The sequence below is a fragment of the Mus musculus genome, chromosome 2, assembly GCF_000001635.26.
Source record: "Mus musculus strain C57BL/6J chromosome 2, GRCm38.p6 C57BL/6J".
Taxonomy (NCBI): Eukaryota; Metazoa; Chordata; class Mammalia; order Rodentia; family Muridae; genus Mus; species Mus musculus.
Window position 1 is genome coordinate 113,423,500 of NC_000068.7, and position 19,246 is coordinate 113,442,745.

The following is a 19,246-nucleotide window of genomic DNA, read 5'->3' on the forward strand; positions in this document are numbered from 1 at the left end:
TTTGTTTGTTTGTTTTTTGTTTTTTTGAGACAGGGTTTCTCTGTGTAGCCCTGGCTGTCCTGGAACTCACTTTTTAGACCTGGCTGGCCTTGAACTCCACCTGGCTCTGCCTCCAATTTCTGGGATTAAAGGCATGCACCACCACTGCCTGGCTTTTTTGTTTGTTTGTGTTTTTGACACAGACGCTCCTGATAGACAGTTCTCCGAGGCCATGCTTCTTTGACTAGAAGAGCAGGCAGCTTGGCATGCCTTAAACCCCAATCCTGCCAATAAAACTAGCACAGGTAACTGGAGAACAGTTGGTATGTCAATAAGGTTAATGTCAACATACTTCTATAGCTATTGCTATCAGAATTTTTTTATTAGAAAAAAATCTGTATCAGACCCAAAGGACCAGTCTTTTTTCTTTTGGCTACAGAAATGAAATAATGGAACATACTGTCATACTTTCTTTTACATCATGCCTAGAGTCTTATTCTCATCCCCTAAATGCTTATCATTGATAGTAAAAAGAGACTTATTTCCCCCTTTTTATCTTGCTATTTATATTCTCAGTTCTGTGAATCTCAAAATCGTTTCCCAGCAACCACATACATGGTGGCTCACAATCCTCTTTAATGGGATCCAATACTTTCTTCTGGTGTGTCTGAAGACAACGACAGTATACTCACATATATAAAATAAACAAATCTTTAGAATTTCATTCATATGTATGTTTTATTAGCCAATGCTTATCAGTTTACAGTTTTTTTCTTATCATCTCTCTTTAAATCATTACATATCCTTTTAACCCAGCCTTCCTACTGGGCAGTTATCCACAGAATAATTGGAATACTATTTCAAGAAAAAAATGTTAACAGTTTTACTTTTAGTGATTAAAAGTGTATGCTTTCTGTATTCTTGACTTTGCTTCAAAATGTTTAGTAAGCATTCCTTATCAACCAACATATCTATTTTTTTTGATAACTTAGGCATTTGAAGTATTAACATCTGTTTTCTTAAGCATTTACTCTCTGAGACTATACAGAGGACCTAATGTCTCAGGACTCATACAACTTGGTAAACATTTTTCAGCCATTTGACACCAGATCTCACCTAGATGTACCTCCCAAACCCAGTCTTTACCCATTCTTAGCATAATTTGTACTACTTTAAATATGTGACTCTTGATAAAATGTTCATCACAACCATATTCACAAAAGAGTTTCTTTATTTGCAAGTCCATATCCCTCCCAAGAAAGGGACATATGAGAGAGTTAATGTAATTATCATTAGTGTATATTGATGTAATTCTATAAATAACAATTCTTTGGAAGCTATGTCTATAAATAGGCTGACTGGGCTCTATGATCATGAATTTGACCTTCAGTGAAGAAAGGTTTTCGTGTCTCCACGCAGAGCCCTGAGGATCTATTCTTTTCAGAGCTGATCAAACACTTACCTGAAGCTATTATATCAGATGATGGGATTTCTACTTTGGGTGCTCAAAAGACTTGGCATCTACTTCACTGGAATGCTTTAGTAAACTCTTATGAGCTCAATTATTCTTTTTATCTTCTTTGATTAAAAAGTTGTCCTTCCCCTGATATAGCTGTCTCTTGTGAGGCTACGCCGGGGCCTAGCAAACACAGAAGTGGATGCTCACAGTCAGCTATTGGTTGGATCACAGGGCCCCCAATGGAGGAGCTAGAGAAATTACCCAAGGAGCTAAAGGGATCTGCAACCCTATAGGTGGAACAACAATATGAACTAACCAGTACCCTCAGAGCTTATGTCTCTAGCTGCATATGTATCAAAAGATGGCCTAGTTGGCCATCACTGGAAAGAGAGGCCCATTGGACTTGCAAACTTTATATGCCCCAGTACTGGGGAACACCAGGGCCAAAAAGTGGGAATGGGTGGGTAGGGGAGTGGGGGGGGAGGGTGTGGGGGACTTTTGGGATAGCATTGGCAATGTAAATGAGGAAAATACGTAATTAAAAATTTTTTTTAAAAAGTTGTCTTTCATTCACAGACGTGAGATTTAATTTATTTCCATTGCATTTAATTATTCAGGATTTACTTACATCTTTCATGCAGTTCACACACCCACAGCCTAGGAAGTTTCCTTGGAGAAAATAATTTGGATTTCAGTTCATTACCAGGTTTATCCTTATTATCTGACTCTTACTGGTGAGGCAATGATTGATGTAAGGATGTTTGATACTTCAAGGTTAACCAGTTAGTGTTAGAGGAAGCCAGGAGTCGAGCTCAGTGGTCAAAGGCCCATGCTCTTAGCCACCGCCACCATCTTCTGTCTGTTCCCCCAACATCCTCGTCTGTGGTTTAGCAATAAATAATGTCCTCCGGTAAGTATCATAAGAGGCTTCTCTCTAGGAACTGGATTTTCATCCAAGGTTTGCCACTAAGTGTGCTGGAAATACTGAAATTTTCCCGGGGTTAGTTCCCTCAGCTGTAGAATGGATGGGTGGACGGAAAGACATACAAGAACCCTTTCTGCTTTAAATGGTGTTTCATTTTGTTAAATAGCATTTTAGATATCCAAACACTTTATTCATTTGGTAGCTATGATCCTTTCCCTGTAGCTTCTCAAACTGCTGTACCTGCTTCCCACTCCATCCTGCTGCTTGGTTGACCAACTGCCGCCTTTTCCTTAGACAGCCCGTCCTCCTGACACAGTCCTATCTCATGGTGGTAATGAGATGACTATTTGCCAGAGCTATAGGTATAGATGCGTATAATAACGTACAGAGCTGTGAACTGTCACATTGCCCACACACATTCAGCCAGAACAGGTTTCATAGCCAGACACTGGCTCTCATAGCAGTCATAGAGACAGGAAGAAGATTCTGAACTCACACTGCCACACAAGGAGGGAGCAAAGAAATCAAATAGCAATCTTTGTGCCACGGGCAGAGAGACCGATTGCATCTGGGGAAGGTGGACTTTGAATACTGCCTCCATTGTAAATGGCATATTACCTTTTCTTTCTGTCTGCTCCCACTGTTTTGATTACTGACAGCAGCCCCCAGGCTGATGTTGTAGGTTAGCATCAACAAGGTGCAGCTCATCATTTGAATGGTTGGGAAAAGCACAGACTTTCAAAGGTAAGCCACCTTACCCTTTGTGTACCTGTGCTGTATGTCCTATTAACCATGATCACCCGTCAAATTAACCTTTGTGTGTATATGTGATCAATAGAGGGGCTGATGTGCCTTTGAGAAACAAAACTACTAATAAATAACCTGATAAAATTAGACTAATAATGTACACTAAAGAAAAAAAGACATTTGATTAAGTGGATGATTTTTGGTGTTTCAGAAATGAAAATCTAACACCTTGAAAAATCTCTGTGAATTAGAAATTAAATGACAGTTGACTGTGCTGACAGATTTATTTGTTTCAAGTTCATTTTTTGCTTTTTTGTTTACTCGGCTGAAAACAATAATACAGAGATGCCCTATTTTAATAAATATAGTCTATAGTCATGTATGTTATCTTACAAGTCATTTGTATTTATAGTATTAAAATTTTGTATTCTAAAATTACTTTATAAATTTGTTATTTATTCATTTTTCTTGGAAAGTTGAATTTGTCCTTTGTCCTTAGTTTGTCAAACTTCTTAGATAACAGTCTCATGTAACCTGTACTTGCCTCTGGTCCTTTCATGTCCTAATGATCCTTGTCGGAGTTACCACGCGTCATGGTCTCTCTGCGTGTTTTCTTCATAGGCTATTGTCTGGTTAGTTACTAGGCATCAATAATTTGCTCTTTGAAATGAAAATCAACTCCAGAATTAAATGATCTTTTACTGTTTCTGCTTAATCTTTCTATTGTTTTTCCTGTGTATGAAGAGTGACTTGGATTTTATGCCTCACCTCATTAATGTGGTGTTGGCTAGACACTGCAGGAATTTGAATGTGTTTGCATGTGTGGACACATGAACATATGTACGTGTGTGTTTTTTCTGGGAACACCACTCTTGCACTCCACTCTTCATACTGTAGTAATAAATCTAGTCTCACCAGACAATATGCCTCTGATAAAATGAATGTCTTACTTGGGGTGCTGTACAATGTATTTTGTAATCTATATTTTGTGTTCTATAGTTATATTAGTCCATGTAACCTTCATCCAAAGCCAGCATTTACTCCATAGCCAAAGGGAAAAGAGTATAGGGATCTAAGTGAGGGGTCTGGTGGGTAATCATAGACTCAGGAAGTGAGACATCATTGTGAACTGAGCCCTCCATAGTTTTATGAGGGTCTGTCTCCTCCTTTCTTAACAAAGGGGACAGAAAGGTTCTAGGGGAAGGCTGAGCCATCCCACCTCCACTAGAGCTTCATGAGCTTCGGGTCTTCACAGTGATGATTTCCTTTCAGGGTTGTCTGTGGAGGAGCTTTGGGGTTCTTTTAGGCATTAGCTTCCTGCCCCATCCATCACCCCCTGCTCCTTGAGAACAGGAGTTAGGGGCACTCCCCAGGACATGACTCCCTAAGTCAAAGGTCAGGTGAACAGCTGGCTGCATCTTCTGCAAACAGTAGGTATGGGGGGCCTCAAGCAGACAGAGACTCATCTTAAGACACTGTGTCCTTTTGGAGAAAGTCCCCAAGTTCCAGACACCTTACATTTGCAGTGATGACAGTGGACTCCTGCGGTCCTGGACTCTCATTTTTTCTCAGGGGCTGAAAGTGGTGTTTGAACAGCCTTCAAAGCATTACAGTTGCAGCTTTAGAAGCTTGGTGACCTCTCTCACCTTCACTTGGAAGTGTGATTAAAACTCAATGAACCAACCCAACTGAACAAGCAAACAGAAATCCACACCTTACATGTCCTCAACTTCTCTGCCCCTTCAAGAGCTACTCTCATAAGAGAGAAGCACGCTGCCTCCCAGCCCTTTGTGCGCTGAGTCTCAGCTCAGGTTACTAATGAGTCTGGTTCTCAGCATGGCAAGGCTGTCAGCTGGCTTTGGATCACTTCCAGAGCACCTCTCTTACAGGGATTATGTATAACAAACACCCTATCGCATAGCCAGCAGTCCCTCTTGCAAAAGACACTGAGTGTAAGTCTGGAGTGTCTACCTGGTTGCTTCAGGTTTTGCTGAGGTTGCTTACCAGGAATTCAGAGGACCAGGAATGTGAGTGCCTCGGAGGCTTGTCTGGCATTGATCTAATCTAATATTTTCCAAACTGCGTTCCAGGGGAGCTCTAAGAGTTTACAACATATTTGGCCCAGCACATGCCCCTTTAAATGGAGCCCATGACCAAATAAGTCTGGGGAAATCCCCATTTGATAGGTTTAGGGGACTTGCTTTTTTTTTTTTTTTTTTTTTTTCACCAAGGGGCATTTCAAATTCTTCAGTAACCTGACATTAACTGAGAAGCACCAAAGGATGGATAGTCTTTCTGACCGTGACATCCTTCTTATCACAGAACATATGTTACCATCTCAGGAATATCAGGCAGAGGCTATATACATAGTTTCTAAGAACATAGCCTCTAGTGTTCAGCTGCCTGGTTTCCAACTATTGCTTTTTCCTTCATAGATTTTATGAACTTGACACTGTTGCTTAGCAACTCTGTGCCTCAGTCCCTCCCCCCAAAATGGGAGCATCAGTGTTTCCCAACTCTAGGTTATATTAGAATTTGAAGATATCCCTATTGTCACCCTTACACAATAGGTAAGAGTAGGCTAGCTGATGATTCTGGAGATGACAAAAGTCATTCCCAAAGGGATTATTCATTCGCTCCCTCATCATCAAATGGACATGGACCTATATGTTCAGTGCCCGATGAGTCTGTCCCTAGAAATAAGGCACAGCTTCAGTTCCAGAAGAGCAAATACATTAGTGCCTTGGCATGGGTGACACCATTGAGTGGTAGAGCTAAAACTCCACACAGGACTTCAGAGCATAGAAAAGAGCGAAGATACCAACATTTTAGTGATGAGGGTATATGCTTGAAGACCTCCAAAGAGTTCCTGGTTAAAGTCCTTTCAAGGACAGCAAACTCTAAAAGTATATACTAGAAAGTGAAGCCAGAACGTGGAGAGGGCCTTGTAGAATCCCTAAACTTGCTGACAACATTGTATTTCATCTTCCTGCTGTGTCCTTGACACTCTTCCCTATGTTCACTTAGGTATTGCCTCTGAAGGCTTTCCCTGTGACAACTTCAAAGAGCAGACGGCAAAAGACCTTCCCAATAAGGATGGAGGGGTTTGGGTCCCTGGTTACAGAGCCGGACCACCCTGTCCATTTCTGCTCCATGAAGAGAAAGAGAAGACAAGTAGAAGTGAATTGTACTTGGATCTCAACGTAAGTCGAAATCTTTATGCTTATTCTGTAGCTCTTTGTGGTCTGCAGAGGCTCATTTAATATGGATGTTATGTAAATTCTACATGTAAAGTTGCTGAGGCTGTATTTTGTATGTGGATCACTGTTTGAGAAAAAAAATCAGTGGACTACCGCAAACCAAGGCAGAATCTGTGTGCAAGAAGGTGACTGTGTCTATCGTGTCTTTGCAGAGTTCTCTCTCATTAGCTGTGATGCCTAAGCCTCCCAGTGGGAAGAAACCCATTTGCTGCTCGTCACTTAATATCATTGTACTAAAAATTTATGAATAACATATGCTAGCTGACAGATATGCCCCGTGCTTTCCAGTGAAACCCAAGTCACCTGTCTTCATTGCACATCTATAAACGTCTCTTTCTCTCCAGCTGCTCAAATAACAGTCCAACAAGTCGATGGGAAGCCTGCCAAATGCAGGATGACCCATTTAAAAACATAGGCTTCTCCTTTCTCATCCATTCACACATCCACTGACACAGAAGCATTGCCACTCCGGGACAAAGCAGTGGGCAGGGCTAGCCACTTGCAGTGTTAGATAGTCTGATAAGAGTTGACCAAACCATGCCTTCTGTCACTGCCCTCTTTTCCCCACAGCTCCCTGTGGCCTTTTCTATTTTGCTTTAATTTTGATGCCCATCCACAATCTCTTGTTCTCTACTTTGTTATATTCTGATCTGAAACTACACATGCAGTGTGTGAGTTAGGCCTACGGTCATCTAGGTAACATTGTAAGTTTTCATAGGAGTGCGTTAGATCTGCCAATTTTAGATGGTAGTAACCATTGAGTAGAACTGTTTTTTTTTTCATAGCCATACAATAATAGTTCTTGTAGTCATTTCAGAAAGACATTTGACATTGGTTTTCATAAAAAGGGGTTTGAAGGGTTGGGGAGCTGTCTCAGTGGTTGAGAGTGCTTGCTGGGTTCAGCTCCTAGTAACCATGTGGCAGCTCACAATAACCTAACCCCAGCTCCAGCAAATATAATGTCCTTTTGGGCTCCACAAGTACATGCAAGCAAAACACACACACACACACACACATACACACACACACACACACACACACACACACACACCTACAACCATCCATGCATGGAAGCACACACACACTCTTTCTCACACACACACCTCACACACATAAATGGGAGGGGGAGGGGAAGAGGGGGAGGAGGGAGGGAGGGAGGAGTGCAATTCCTTACTTTCAAAGTCAAAGCCAGGATATACTCACTTAAGTGCAACAGTGACATCTACTGGCGAATTATTTTAAGCTGCCCAGGACACAGCAAATCATAGGCAGCCTGCCTGGAGGCTAACAGTGCCCAAATGGACTTTGAAAAGCTACTTCATTTTCCTTGCATGATTGTAGTCTTGGGTTGTTTGTTTGTTTGTTTGTTTGTTTGTTTGTTTGTTTTGAAGTACAATAAACCATACCATCCTGGCTTTCTTTTTTTCTATGTAAATGAAATTATGTCTTTGCTTAATGTTTTATAATTCCAGAAAGCATACACAGTCTGTGAAAATTATTTGAGAAATAGAGGGTGCTTGTGGGGGCTCAGAAATAACCACCGTCTCATCTCAATGACATCCCTGTGAAATGTTAATAAATTTCATTTTCATTTTTCACTGTTCATGCTTGTTTTCTCTGAGGATATATATATATATATGTATATATATATATGCAGGAATACTGCATTTTACAACTTCATTTCTTCCTGGCTTACCAGGGCTCTTTCAAGGTCTTAACAGATAAGCTTTCAGTGATTGTGTGATATCAAGAACATGCTCGACATGCTCGACTTTCGTCATCTGCTCATTATTGAGTGCTGAACTTTTTCAGTTTTGGAATAGTATCTTTTTGTGCCCCTCAACATGTAGGACCATTTCCTGATTATAAATTCCTATTCCCTACAAGGGTCCTGGTGCTTTTGATAGTATCACTACATAGAAAGGAATTTTTTCCTGAAAATATGAACAAAATATATCTATCTAAATACATATTTATATACTACCTATATGGATATATAATAAAATAAAGCATATTTACATGCCTCCTGGTTTTTCATTAATTATATAACTTTGCCACCCTCTGGACTCTGGGTTTTCTCTCTTCCATTTAGGTTTCCCCCTTCCTCAGGCAGTGTGGCTTGAGTCTTACAGATGATATTGTTATTCTAATTGAGGCTTCCACTCAAAATATTCTCCAATTTAGAAAATCGTGAGTGTGCCCTTGTAGTAACAAACACACCAAAGGTCTTCCTAGGCTGGGGGAAGTGGGGCTGAGATTTAGATACTGTGCTCAGCAGGTTTCCGTTAAGATCACTGACATAAATCAAACGTATCGTCCACTAAGGTTTCTGAGATGTGAGTTGGGGGATCAGCTTGCTCCATTACTTTAGGTATGTGATAAGGTAGACTGTTATGTCAGGGAATACATGGCCAAGTCAGGCTGTTCAACTTCCCACATTAGTCAGAGAGGGAGGTAGGCATAGAGACATGTAGGCAGAGTCTTAGCCAGGGTCACTAATGTGGTAAAACAGCATGACCCATGGCAACTTGGGGAGGAAAGGGTCTGTCTCATTCGCAGTTCCATAGAACAGTTCATCATCAAAAGCAGTGAGGGTAGGAACTCTAGAAGGGGAGGAACCTGGAGGCAGGAGCTGATGCAGAGGCCATGGAGCGGTGCTGCTTAAAGGCTTGCTCCCCGTGGCTTGCTCGGTCTACTTTCTTATAGAATCCAGGACCACCAGCTCAGGGATGGGATAACGCGCAATGGGCTAGGTCTTCTCCATTAACCACTAATAAAGAAAATACCCTATAGCTTGCAGCTTGCCTACAGCCCCATCTTACAGAGATATTTTCTCAGTTGAGGCTCCCTCCTCTCGGATGATTCTGGCTTTCATCAAGTTGGCATAAAACTAGCCAGTACAGGAAGGAGCAAAATGTCCTGAGGCATGGCCTAGTGACCCACTTCCTCCATCTAGGCCCCAACTCTTATGTTCTCACCACTGTCGAATGGCCCATCGCACTATGAACCTTTGAGTAGATTAATCCATTGATGAAGTTAGAACCCTCTGGATCTGCTCAGCTCCCTAAACCCCTCTGAGCACTGCTTCATAAGGGACCAAGAGACTCGTGAGCCAAGGCATTTCAGATCCATTACAAAACCTAGGGACAGGAAGAATATATTATCAGGCAGTAGTTTGATCAGCGTTATACACTGGGGCCAGCACTGTCTGGGCCAGTGAACGTGATTTCTGCTGTTAGTTTTAGATTATGAATTTCCTGAGCCTTTTCCTGTAGCTGTGCCGACTCTCAGTTGTATGTAAGGATGGCAGCTGGAACGTTTAGTAACTGTTGGGAGTTTAGCCTCCGTTAATCATAGTAAAGCCTGGCATTAGTCTGGATTACTCTAGTCCTTCTACCCAGCTGGACACTCATTGTTTAGTTACTAAAAGCGTCTTAGTTTCCTTGATAAAATACCATGACCAAAAGCAGCTTGGGGAGAAACGGGTTTGTATTTTGGCTTCCACAGCTCAATCATAGTCTACCACAGAGGGAATTCAGGGCAGAAACTCAAGGCAGGAACCTGCAGGCAGAAACTTAAGTAGAGACCATGGAAGGATGCTACTTATTTGCTTGTTCTACCTGCCCAGGTGTAATGAAACCCACAGTGGACGGGGTCCTCCCTCATCAATCATTAATCAAGAATATATACCATAGGCTTGCCACAGGGCATCTGATAGAGGCTTTATTTTTTTCTGTTTTAATTGAGGTTTGTCTTAGTTGGAGTTACTGTTGCTGTCAAGAGATACATAACCATGGCAACTCTTTTAAAGGAAAGCATTTAACTGGGGCCTGTTTACAATTTGACAGATTAGATTATTATCAGCATGGTGGCAGCTTGTAAGCGGGCCTGGTACTATAGAAGGAGATGGGAATTCTACATGGGGATCCACAGGTAACAGGAAGAGAGGGAACCACTGGGTCTGGGCTCGGGCCCACCCCAGTGACACACTTCCTCCAACAAGGCCAAACCTTCTCCAACAAGGCCGTACCTCCTAATCCCTTCACACAGTATCACTCTCTGGTGACCAAGCAATGAATCTGTGAGCTTATGGGGGCCATTCTCATTCAAACCACTGCCAAGTTCCTCTTCTCAGATGACTCCAGCAGTGTGAAGGGAACAAAACAGTAGCCAGTACAGAGTGAAACACAGAGCAGCATCAAATTACCAAACTGAAGGCATGAAAACAGAAGTTTTTTTTTTTTAAGTGATCTCCTCTGCCTCCCTTTCAGTGTTTCAACAGAAAAGAAAGCTTCTACACTATAGCGATTTAAAAACACTATGAAATAGGAAACACTTATAATTAGATGGATCCAGTACAAAACCTGGCCTTGCCATTTCTTGGGTGTCTAATCGCAGACTTGACCTAATTTCTTTTAAATGCCCTATAACATCAATAGCAGTGGCCAGTAAAGTGTTTGCTTAGCAGATGGGTCTGTTAAATGAATTCTAATGAAATCATATTAAGCACTTCATTTCTTCGTCACTGGCCATGTTTTAGGTGCATAGAGACTACAGGAATGGAACCACTATTGACTGTTTCAGAGGGCAAGAGATAGAATATTTCCTTTATTGTACAACTTGCACTGAACAGAGATAATCTAAATAATACTTTTCTCATAGCTTTGTGGGGCAAATTTAGGCATACGAAAAATTATTTAAAGAGCCCATTGTGTATAATGCTTACATAGGACCTCAGTGGCATCCAGAAACATTGGCTGTCTTTACCTTCTGCCTTGGTGAATGCTTTTCTTATCTATTTGCCTTTTCCTCCTTTCCTCCTTCCCCTTCCCCGTCCCTGTTTTGTTTTGTTGGAGATTGAATCTAGAGTCTTGCCCACTAAACAAGCAAGCATCCTTCCCAGTACTTGGTTTTTTATTTGAGACAGGAACTCTGTATGCAACCCAGGCTGGCTTTGAACTCACTGAGTAGCCCAGGCTTCTCTCAAACTTTCTTTTGGCTCCACCTCTCAAGCGCTGGGATTATTGGTGCATGCCACCACATACCCATCTTCATTTTGTTTTAGGTATGTCTTCATCTTCCCTAGCCGTGGGAGAGTTAGAGTTTTGAAGTTGAACTATTTTTCAAGATAACTAGAGAATGAGGAAAAGAAATGGCAAGTATTCCAAGTTTTTCTCTCACATGCAGAAACTAGAGTTTTTCCAAAATGTTAAATCTAGCTCTCAATGTCATACAAAGCAGAAGTGTAGGGGGAGGGGGCTCTCCTGGGGAGCAGGAGATTATGAGTTGAAAGAGACAGATATAAATAAAAAACAGTGATGCACATGTATGAAAATATCCTAATGAGCTCCATGATTGTATATGCTTAGACAATTAATATAAGAATCAAGCAGATACCTGGTTGTAGTGGCAAAGAGCTGTCTGGCATTGCTGCCAGGGAAGGAAGAGAAGAAAGATGCTGCATGAGGCCGACCTTGTTCATTACATTCCAGACCATCTTGGTAACTTTTACCAGAAGCAACTTTGAAGTAGTTTCTCCACAGATTCCATGCCTTCTACCGTAGTTGTCCCTGTGGCACAACAAAGTTTCTCTCTTTGCTTTGGAAATTCCCCAATATCCTTCAGAAACGTGACCCACAAAATTCTGTACCTTAGTAGCTGTGCCTCTCACCTGCCACACAAGTGGAGTCACAGATTTTCTGTTTCCACTTTTGTATTTGTCATTCATCGTGAGTCCCTTCCCAGATAAGCTTTGACACTGGCTGGGGGAATCCAGACTCAGAAATATTTGATAGTAAGAACCTCACCAGCCTTGTAACGGCCAATGTGATCTTACTTTTCACATTTGTACAAGTAAATCACTGGGAACAGAGCATCACCTTGGAAGTCTAATGAACTGAATTGAAGATAAAGAGCAAGATCAGCGCTCTCTCTTATGGCTAGGATGGGCAATCGCAGACGTCCTCGCAGGGTTGCCATCAGTGTGCCTCAGCAGGCATTTGAGGGAGGAGTGCAAAGACATCCCTGATCTACAGACCCTTCCATCCACAAAATGGTTGAGCTGGTTTAAAAGACATCTTGGACCAGGAAATGTATCAAAGAATAGAGTAAACCTAGTGACCTTGTGCAGAGTCACCTGAGAAAACCTCACACTAATCACCCTATGAAGGTGAAAGAGATGGAAAATCCAACCCTGAAAGCAATGGCCCAGAAACACTCCAAGGAATCCCTCCAAAGAATTGACTTTGGAGTCCAATTCACTTGCAGTGTGGATGATACAGTGACTTGGGAGATCTTTAGTTCCTGTTTCCAAATGTATGGGTTATGGGAACTTGGGAGGGAGCAACTACCTGCTTGGACTGTCACTTCATCAGTAAATATCTGTTTCCTACTGACAAAAAAAAAACAAAACAAAAAAAACAAAAACAAAATCATGTCTGTTAGATATGGGTTGACATCTGTAAGAAGTTGTTTCTTTCCCCTGAAAGCCTGCAGTACTCATGAAGTCCTCTGGCCATGCAAGCAGTACTCATGAAGTCCTATGTCCAGGCATAGACAAAAATATCACACACATCCAGTTGCTCGATTAATCCTCACCATCAACATAACAAAGGTACTGTTGTTATATCAGTCTCCAGGCAACAGAGCAGCAGCAATAGGAATCTATGCCATTTGTCCAGGAGCAAGCTTGGAAGGGCCAAGCCTGCATGGGGCCTAAGAATCATAGTCATGTTTAACACTGTACATAGATAGCCCTTGCTCACAGAAATATCATGCACACTCTGCTCTCTTCAAGGTCCACAGCACTTCTCCTTTTAAATTCTTTTACATTGTTGCCCATATTTAACCCGTTTCCATGGTGGAAGCAGTCTTACAACTATTTCATACTGTTCAACAGAAAAAGGCCTTTATCACTGGGACTCATCCTCACAAAGTAGGTAGGTTGGTTGTTGTTTGTTTCTTTTATGTTTTGTTCATCGAGACAGGGTTTCTCTGTGTGTCCCTGGCTATCCTGGAACTTGTTCTGTAGATCAGGCTGGCCTCAAACTCAAGAAATCTGCCTGCTTCTCCCTCTCAAGGGCTGGACTTAAAGACTTGGGTCATTACCATCTGGCTATAGGGCCTTACTTTGTTCAACTGATTAGCAAAAATAGTTGATGGCTATTATTTGGGGCTGGTATAAGTTAGTGAGGCATGGGAGGCACAGATGTTTCAAGCCTAGAAGCCTATGGAGGTCTTGGGATTAATTTACGTGTTGTGTTCTCTCAGGCTTAGTTCACATGGCTCTGAATTAATTAGAAGTAAGAAGTTAAAGGATGTGGAAAGTCAGGGTAAGGTTTTCTGGTCTAGCATTGGTCGATGTGCTGAAGGGCAGGTAGAAGGCAGGGAATCTCATTTCCCTTCTAGATTTGCCATTTGGGAGGGATCGGCGGATAGCAGCTGTTAACGCCTCTTGGCTTTTCGCATCTCCATCTTTAAAAATGAGGTAGAGATGTTTGACTTTCCAAGGTCCAAATTCCGCCTCAGATTTACCCATGTCCTCCCATTACCCTATGATCCTTTTAGATGAAACTATAATTTTAGATGTCATTTCTTCTGCTCTTCCAAATATTGCATCACATTGCATTTGACAAACTAAAAGACACTCCCTGGACTCAGTACAACCCACCTTCGCCCAATATTCTATCTTCATTCACTGTGATATAGGAGACAGATTGCTCTCTGTACTTTGTAATGGAAAGAGGCCCATCATAGACAGTGCAGGTTGATGATATAAGTAATTGTGAGAACAGAGACTGGAGATAAAAGGAAGATTAAAGGTTAACATGACAGCTGAAGTAGGTGAATAAGAAGAGGTCTAGTAGTTGGGTCTGAGATAACTGTGCTAGGCCAGAAAGAAGAAGAGAAGAGAAAAAGTTCTGGGCCACTGGAAGCAGGCTAGCAGCCCCCTGTGACGCTCTTGAGGAATGAATACAAAGCACTATTGTCATTTTGTAGATCCTTGCTCCTAGTGTGGCTGATTGTGACAGACTAAGTGTAAGGAAAAACAGCTTCTAACTAGAAGCTTCCTGCTAGGAGACCACCTCAGATCACTCTATAGATAAGAAGCTAAATATGAACTAACCAAGACTGCAGATATACCTTAGTATCTAGGTTAGAGTTAACTCTCTGCCATGGTAGAGCTACAAGCTGGTCATATAAATAAGAGAACAACAACAAAAAAAAAAGTCTAACGTAATTGACAGCCATGAAACATTTGCAAAATCGAAAGGTGGTAATGTTGGCCAAGTACCTAAGAGCTAGCAGCCGGCTAAGGTCAAAGCTGGAGTCAGGAATGGGCGGAGGGAGGCTTCACCTTCCCATGCCTGGTTGGGCAGCCCATGAACAGGCCCTGATTGGGTCATGGGGACGGGCATAGTGAGTCTAGGCTCACCTTTGCCTTAGTCCTTGAAAAGGAAGAAAATTAACTAATCTCACTAGAGATTCCTCCACCCTCTGCCCAGCTTCGGCCAGGACCTACCAAGAAAGCTTCAAGACAAGGACAATTCATTTTCCTCTGTTAGAAAGTCTGCTGCTGGGAGTTCCTCTCAGTTTTTCCTTCATTTCTGAGTTTTTGTTATAATTTGTTCCAAATGAATTAATTGAATTACATTTAAATAAATGAATATTGGAATATTTTTGCCATAAACTTCCTACAATGAAAACGCATAGTCATTCTTTGTCAGTAAGTTCTTTGAACTCCATCTCTGTGTCTTCCCAGAGGAGAAATTGGTCCTGAGATCCTAATAAGCGTGTGGAGTCCTGTGACAGCAGGAAGCCTGCTTCTGAGTTCTTGAGGGTGGTTAAGTGCATCCTAGTGTCAAATCCTGCTCCCTTGCTCATTACCCCGGTAACAGGAGTTATTTCATCTTTTTGTATCTTAGTTTTCTAGCAGGAGAGACTTAGAATAAGTTCCAAGCTAAAGCGGCTATCTGTGTCTATTGGCTTAGTATATGCAAAGCATTTAATACAGTGCTTGGGCACTTGGCAAATGCTCAATTCTAGATTATTACTGTATCCATTCCCACCTGCTACTCTGTGCAGCTCTACACAGTTACCTCCTCTTGACTTTGATTTCTTAATTTAAAATAAGTCCAATAAAGCCTTACATTCTAGAGCAAAATACTGTCAACGCAACAATCTCCCGGTCCGTTTTCTATGAAACTGTGTTGGCACCTGCGGATAATGAGGGCAAAGCTGGAGCCCAGTAAGTCTGCCCAGTGCTGTGATGTAGACTCTACATGGTAGAGGGACTAACGAGCCCTTCCAGCTTATATTTTTGCCCAAGTCTGTTAAGATGCCTGAAAACTTACTCTGGATAAATATCTGAACAAATGAGCCATCCTCAGAGAGAAGGAAAACGCCAAGTACACAACGCTGTGTCTTCCTCCTTAGTCCTGTGATCTATGTGTGTAGCTCATGAAACTGAAGTGGTGATCCCTTCTTTCCACAGCCTCAGAGAAGAGAGATTTTTATCAGTGGGCATTTCTTCTAGAGAGGAAGCTTTATTCAGAGATATAAATGGCACCAACAGATCGATCTCTCTTCCTTCCTTCCTTCCTTCCTTCCTTCCTTCCTTCCTTCCTTCCTTCCTTCTTTCCCTTTTTCTTTTGCCCTGCCCTGGTATTTACGTTCCTTTGTTTAATTTTGTTGTTTTGCTGTGCTGGAATTGAGCCAAAACTCATCCTCGCTGGGCACACCATCTGCAGACTGAGCTAGCACCAGTTAAGGTCACATCTCCTAGTACTCCCAAAACGTCAGCAATAGGAACGATGACGTAGGGTTTGTAATTTCCTGTAAGGGTTGGTGGACTAGATACCCTCCTTTATTTGCTTTTTTTTTTTTTTTTTTTTTTTTTTTTTTTTTTTTTGCAGTCATACATTGTTAAAAATGCATTACTGCAACCAGAATTCCTCAGACCTCTAGGTTTGACAGTTAGCTGTCCTACAGGTAACTGGGCATCTTTGATTGCCCTATCCTATATCCTCAGACTTCCCGGGCTGCAGCGTGTAATCAGAATGGCATTTCATCTAACCTGTGCTGGGTTTCTTTTCTTTCTTTCTCTGTCCCTTCCTTCCTTCCTTCCTTCCTTCCTTCCTTCCTTCCTTCCTTTCTTTTTTTTTTTTTTTTTTTTTTTTTTTTTTGCTATTTTCAACAAAATAGGCAGTGGAGGCCAGACTGATAGATATTTTAGACCTTTAGAGAAATATGGATCGTTGGGGATCTCCAGCGAATGACTGTCTGAGAAGGCGAGTTGTGTGCTAAAATTGTGCCGTGCCAGCGTACCAGGTCCATTTAATTTGGTTGCAGCACCAAAGCAAACTAGAACCCCTCCACCAGGATTCGTAACTCACAGAGGGAATCACCGCTGTGGAACAGAAAGAAACCTGAGGTTGGTCCACAACCCAAGACAGTCATCATTCCTACAGGGCTGGGGCTGTTTATTTTGCTGCCCTTTCGTAGGTGGACACTGGGTGCGGTGGGCGTGCTTGTCTAAGTACCTGTTTGTAGAACACCCAGGCAGGGCAGAGCTACAGCAGCCGTAACTTGAAACCAGTCTAGTTGGTTTTCCTTCCCAGCAGTCAGAGAAAATCTGCATTCCAGATGAAACCTGCCAGCTGAAGGAAAGCATTTAAAAACAAAAGACATTCCAAGGGTAGTAAATTAACTGCTCTCAGAGTTGTGGGCACTCTGAGGGGATCTTTTTCTTTACTTCCGGTCTTTGATTAAGGGTTTCTAAGAGGCTGTTGATGTGGGCAAATTGCTGGGTTTAGGGCCTCGCTGGCCAAGGCCTTTGATTACCGTCGGATGGAAAAGAGAGCTCACTTTGGTCATTTTCTGCTGATTCACTTTGGAATCTCTTGGGCTGCACCAGGGGGTGGTTCAGGGCTGTCCGGACCAGCTTGCCGGCTCAGCACTTTTAAAAACCTCAACTTGCTCACCAATGAGGAAGTTGAATGCGACCAGGAGAATCGTAGGCTCTGGGGCGGAGCTCCTCCTGAAGTCCTGGGCTGGGATTACGGGACAGGCTGACTTTGCCTGTGACAAAAAGCCTTTTGTCCTGGGGAGTAAATACGGAAGTCCAGAAGATCAGCCTACCTGCCCATGTGTAGTAAGGTGTGCAGCCCCAGCTGCTTTGAGGCATAGCGTTGCCCAGCCTTAACAAGTTGCCCTGGGTACGCCGCATCCAGCAAACCGGAAGGGAGGACGCCTGTGACCTGAAAGAGACCAAGTGTGTTCTCTGAGCTGCTGAAAGCCTGGCTCCCTCCCCGGTCCTGTCGCTCCCTGTCCTGTAAGTCAAGAGCAGATGGAGCGGATAAACTGAGAGAGCAGGGCAGGTAACACAAGGCAGAACTTGTGTCAAGGGCACTGCGGGGACATGGAGGAGGTTGGTAACTCTCTCAGCAGCAGAGATGTGCTGGAACCAGACAAATCCGAAGCCGGACTTGAGATGGCTCAGTCGATCCTGAGTAAATTCTCTATGAAATCCCTGTTTGGATTTACAAATAAATTGGACTCCTTGGAGCCTGAAGAGGAAGATGCTGTGCTGAAGGCATTTCGCAGTTTAGAGGGGGATCCCGCTCCTGAGCGAGGTGATCCCAGCAAAGGCTCAGATCAGCCACAGGCAGAGGCTCCAGTTCCACCTGATCTTAAAAATGATGGAAAGTCAGCAAGGGCGGAGACAGGATCTGAGGGAAGTCAGGGGAAAGGCAGATCAAACACCTCTTCCCCTGGTTATGAGCTTTCGCCTGCTACAGTGAGCGTGGACAATGAGGAAGTCATTTGGGTCCGTGGGACCCTGGTTCACACCACCAGTGATTCTGACTCTGAAGATGGAGACCAGGAGGCAGAAGAAGAAAGTAGCCTTGATACCCAAAAGCCCACCACTGTTGTTTTATGTGAACCTTCTCAAGAGCCCAAAGACAGAGCAGGGGATTCCGAAGAAAATACAGACACTGGGAACACTGATGATACAGAACTCTGTGCTGAAGAGTCTCAGAGAACTTTACCTGAGACAAGTAGCAAACTGGAACTTGGTGGTGATGGTAGCCATCCGGCAGAGCACAGCCCCAGGCAGGACCAGGCTGCAGAAGAAGGGTCTCAAATCCCACCCGCAGCAACAGACCAGACTGTAGGTGCCCTTGCGAGCACTGTTTCTAAAAGAGAAGCTCCGGAAGAGAAGCCCTTCCAGCTTCCAGCTTTCTTCAGTGGGCTCCGTGTGCTGAAGAAGGGGGCTACCGCAGAGGCAGGGGAGACCATCACTGAAATCAAACCCAAGGACGGGGACCTGGCTTTGCTCAAGTTGACCCAGCGTGTTCAGAAGTCTCTGGGACAGGGAGGCCCACAGACAGTGAAGAGCCCAGGTAGAGCAACTGATCCGAAGGCCACTCCCACTCTCCTGGAGCAGCTATCACAGCTGCTCAACATTGACATGCCAAGGACCGAACAGAAGGAAGCGGACCCCGAGTTTCATGGTGCGGATGAGATGGGTTACAGTACTGACCAGGAGAGCCACAAGAGCCCCAGAGATGCCCACGTCCAGGGTGGTCAGGTGAAGGCAAGAACACCAGAGACTGCCTTGGAGGCATTTAAGGCCTTATTCATCCGTCCCCCCAAAAAGGGGAGCACAGCTGACACTTCTGAGCTGGAAGCTCTTAAGCGAAAGATGAAGCATGAGAAGGAGTCACTACGCGCTGTGTTCGAGAGGTCCAAGTCTCGGCCGGCAGACAGCCCGTCTGATCCCAAAAGCGTATGTAGAATTGGATTCTGCATTTTGCCATATAATATGCTATAAGTTTTTCTTTCTTTCCAGGTTTCCTGTTAAAATGCTCTTAG

General features: G+C 43.1%; 1 protein-coding gene across 6 annotated transcripts in view; it reads left to right on the plus strand.

Moving 5' to 3' along the window:
* Positions 1-19,246, plus strand: part of Fmn1 (formin 1) — a 389,105-nt gene that overhangs the window by 95,836 nt on the left and 274,023 nt on the right. For 4 of the 6 annotated variants that reach the window (XM_011239295.2, XM_011239294.2, NM_010230.2 and 1 more), the window contains one exon: positions 6,138-6,313. The exons of 1 other annotated variant lie outside the window; for it this stretch is intronic. In XM_011239295.2, coding sequence (XP_011237597.1) covers positions 6,138-6,313 — 176 coding nt within the window. Of the gene's footprint in view, positions 1-6,137; positions 6,314-17,564; positions 19,161-19,246 lie in introns of those variants that run through there. One more of the 6 variants, NM_001285459.1, reaches the window with a different exon arrangement.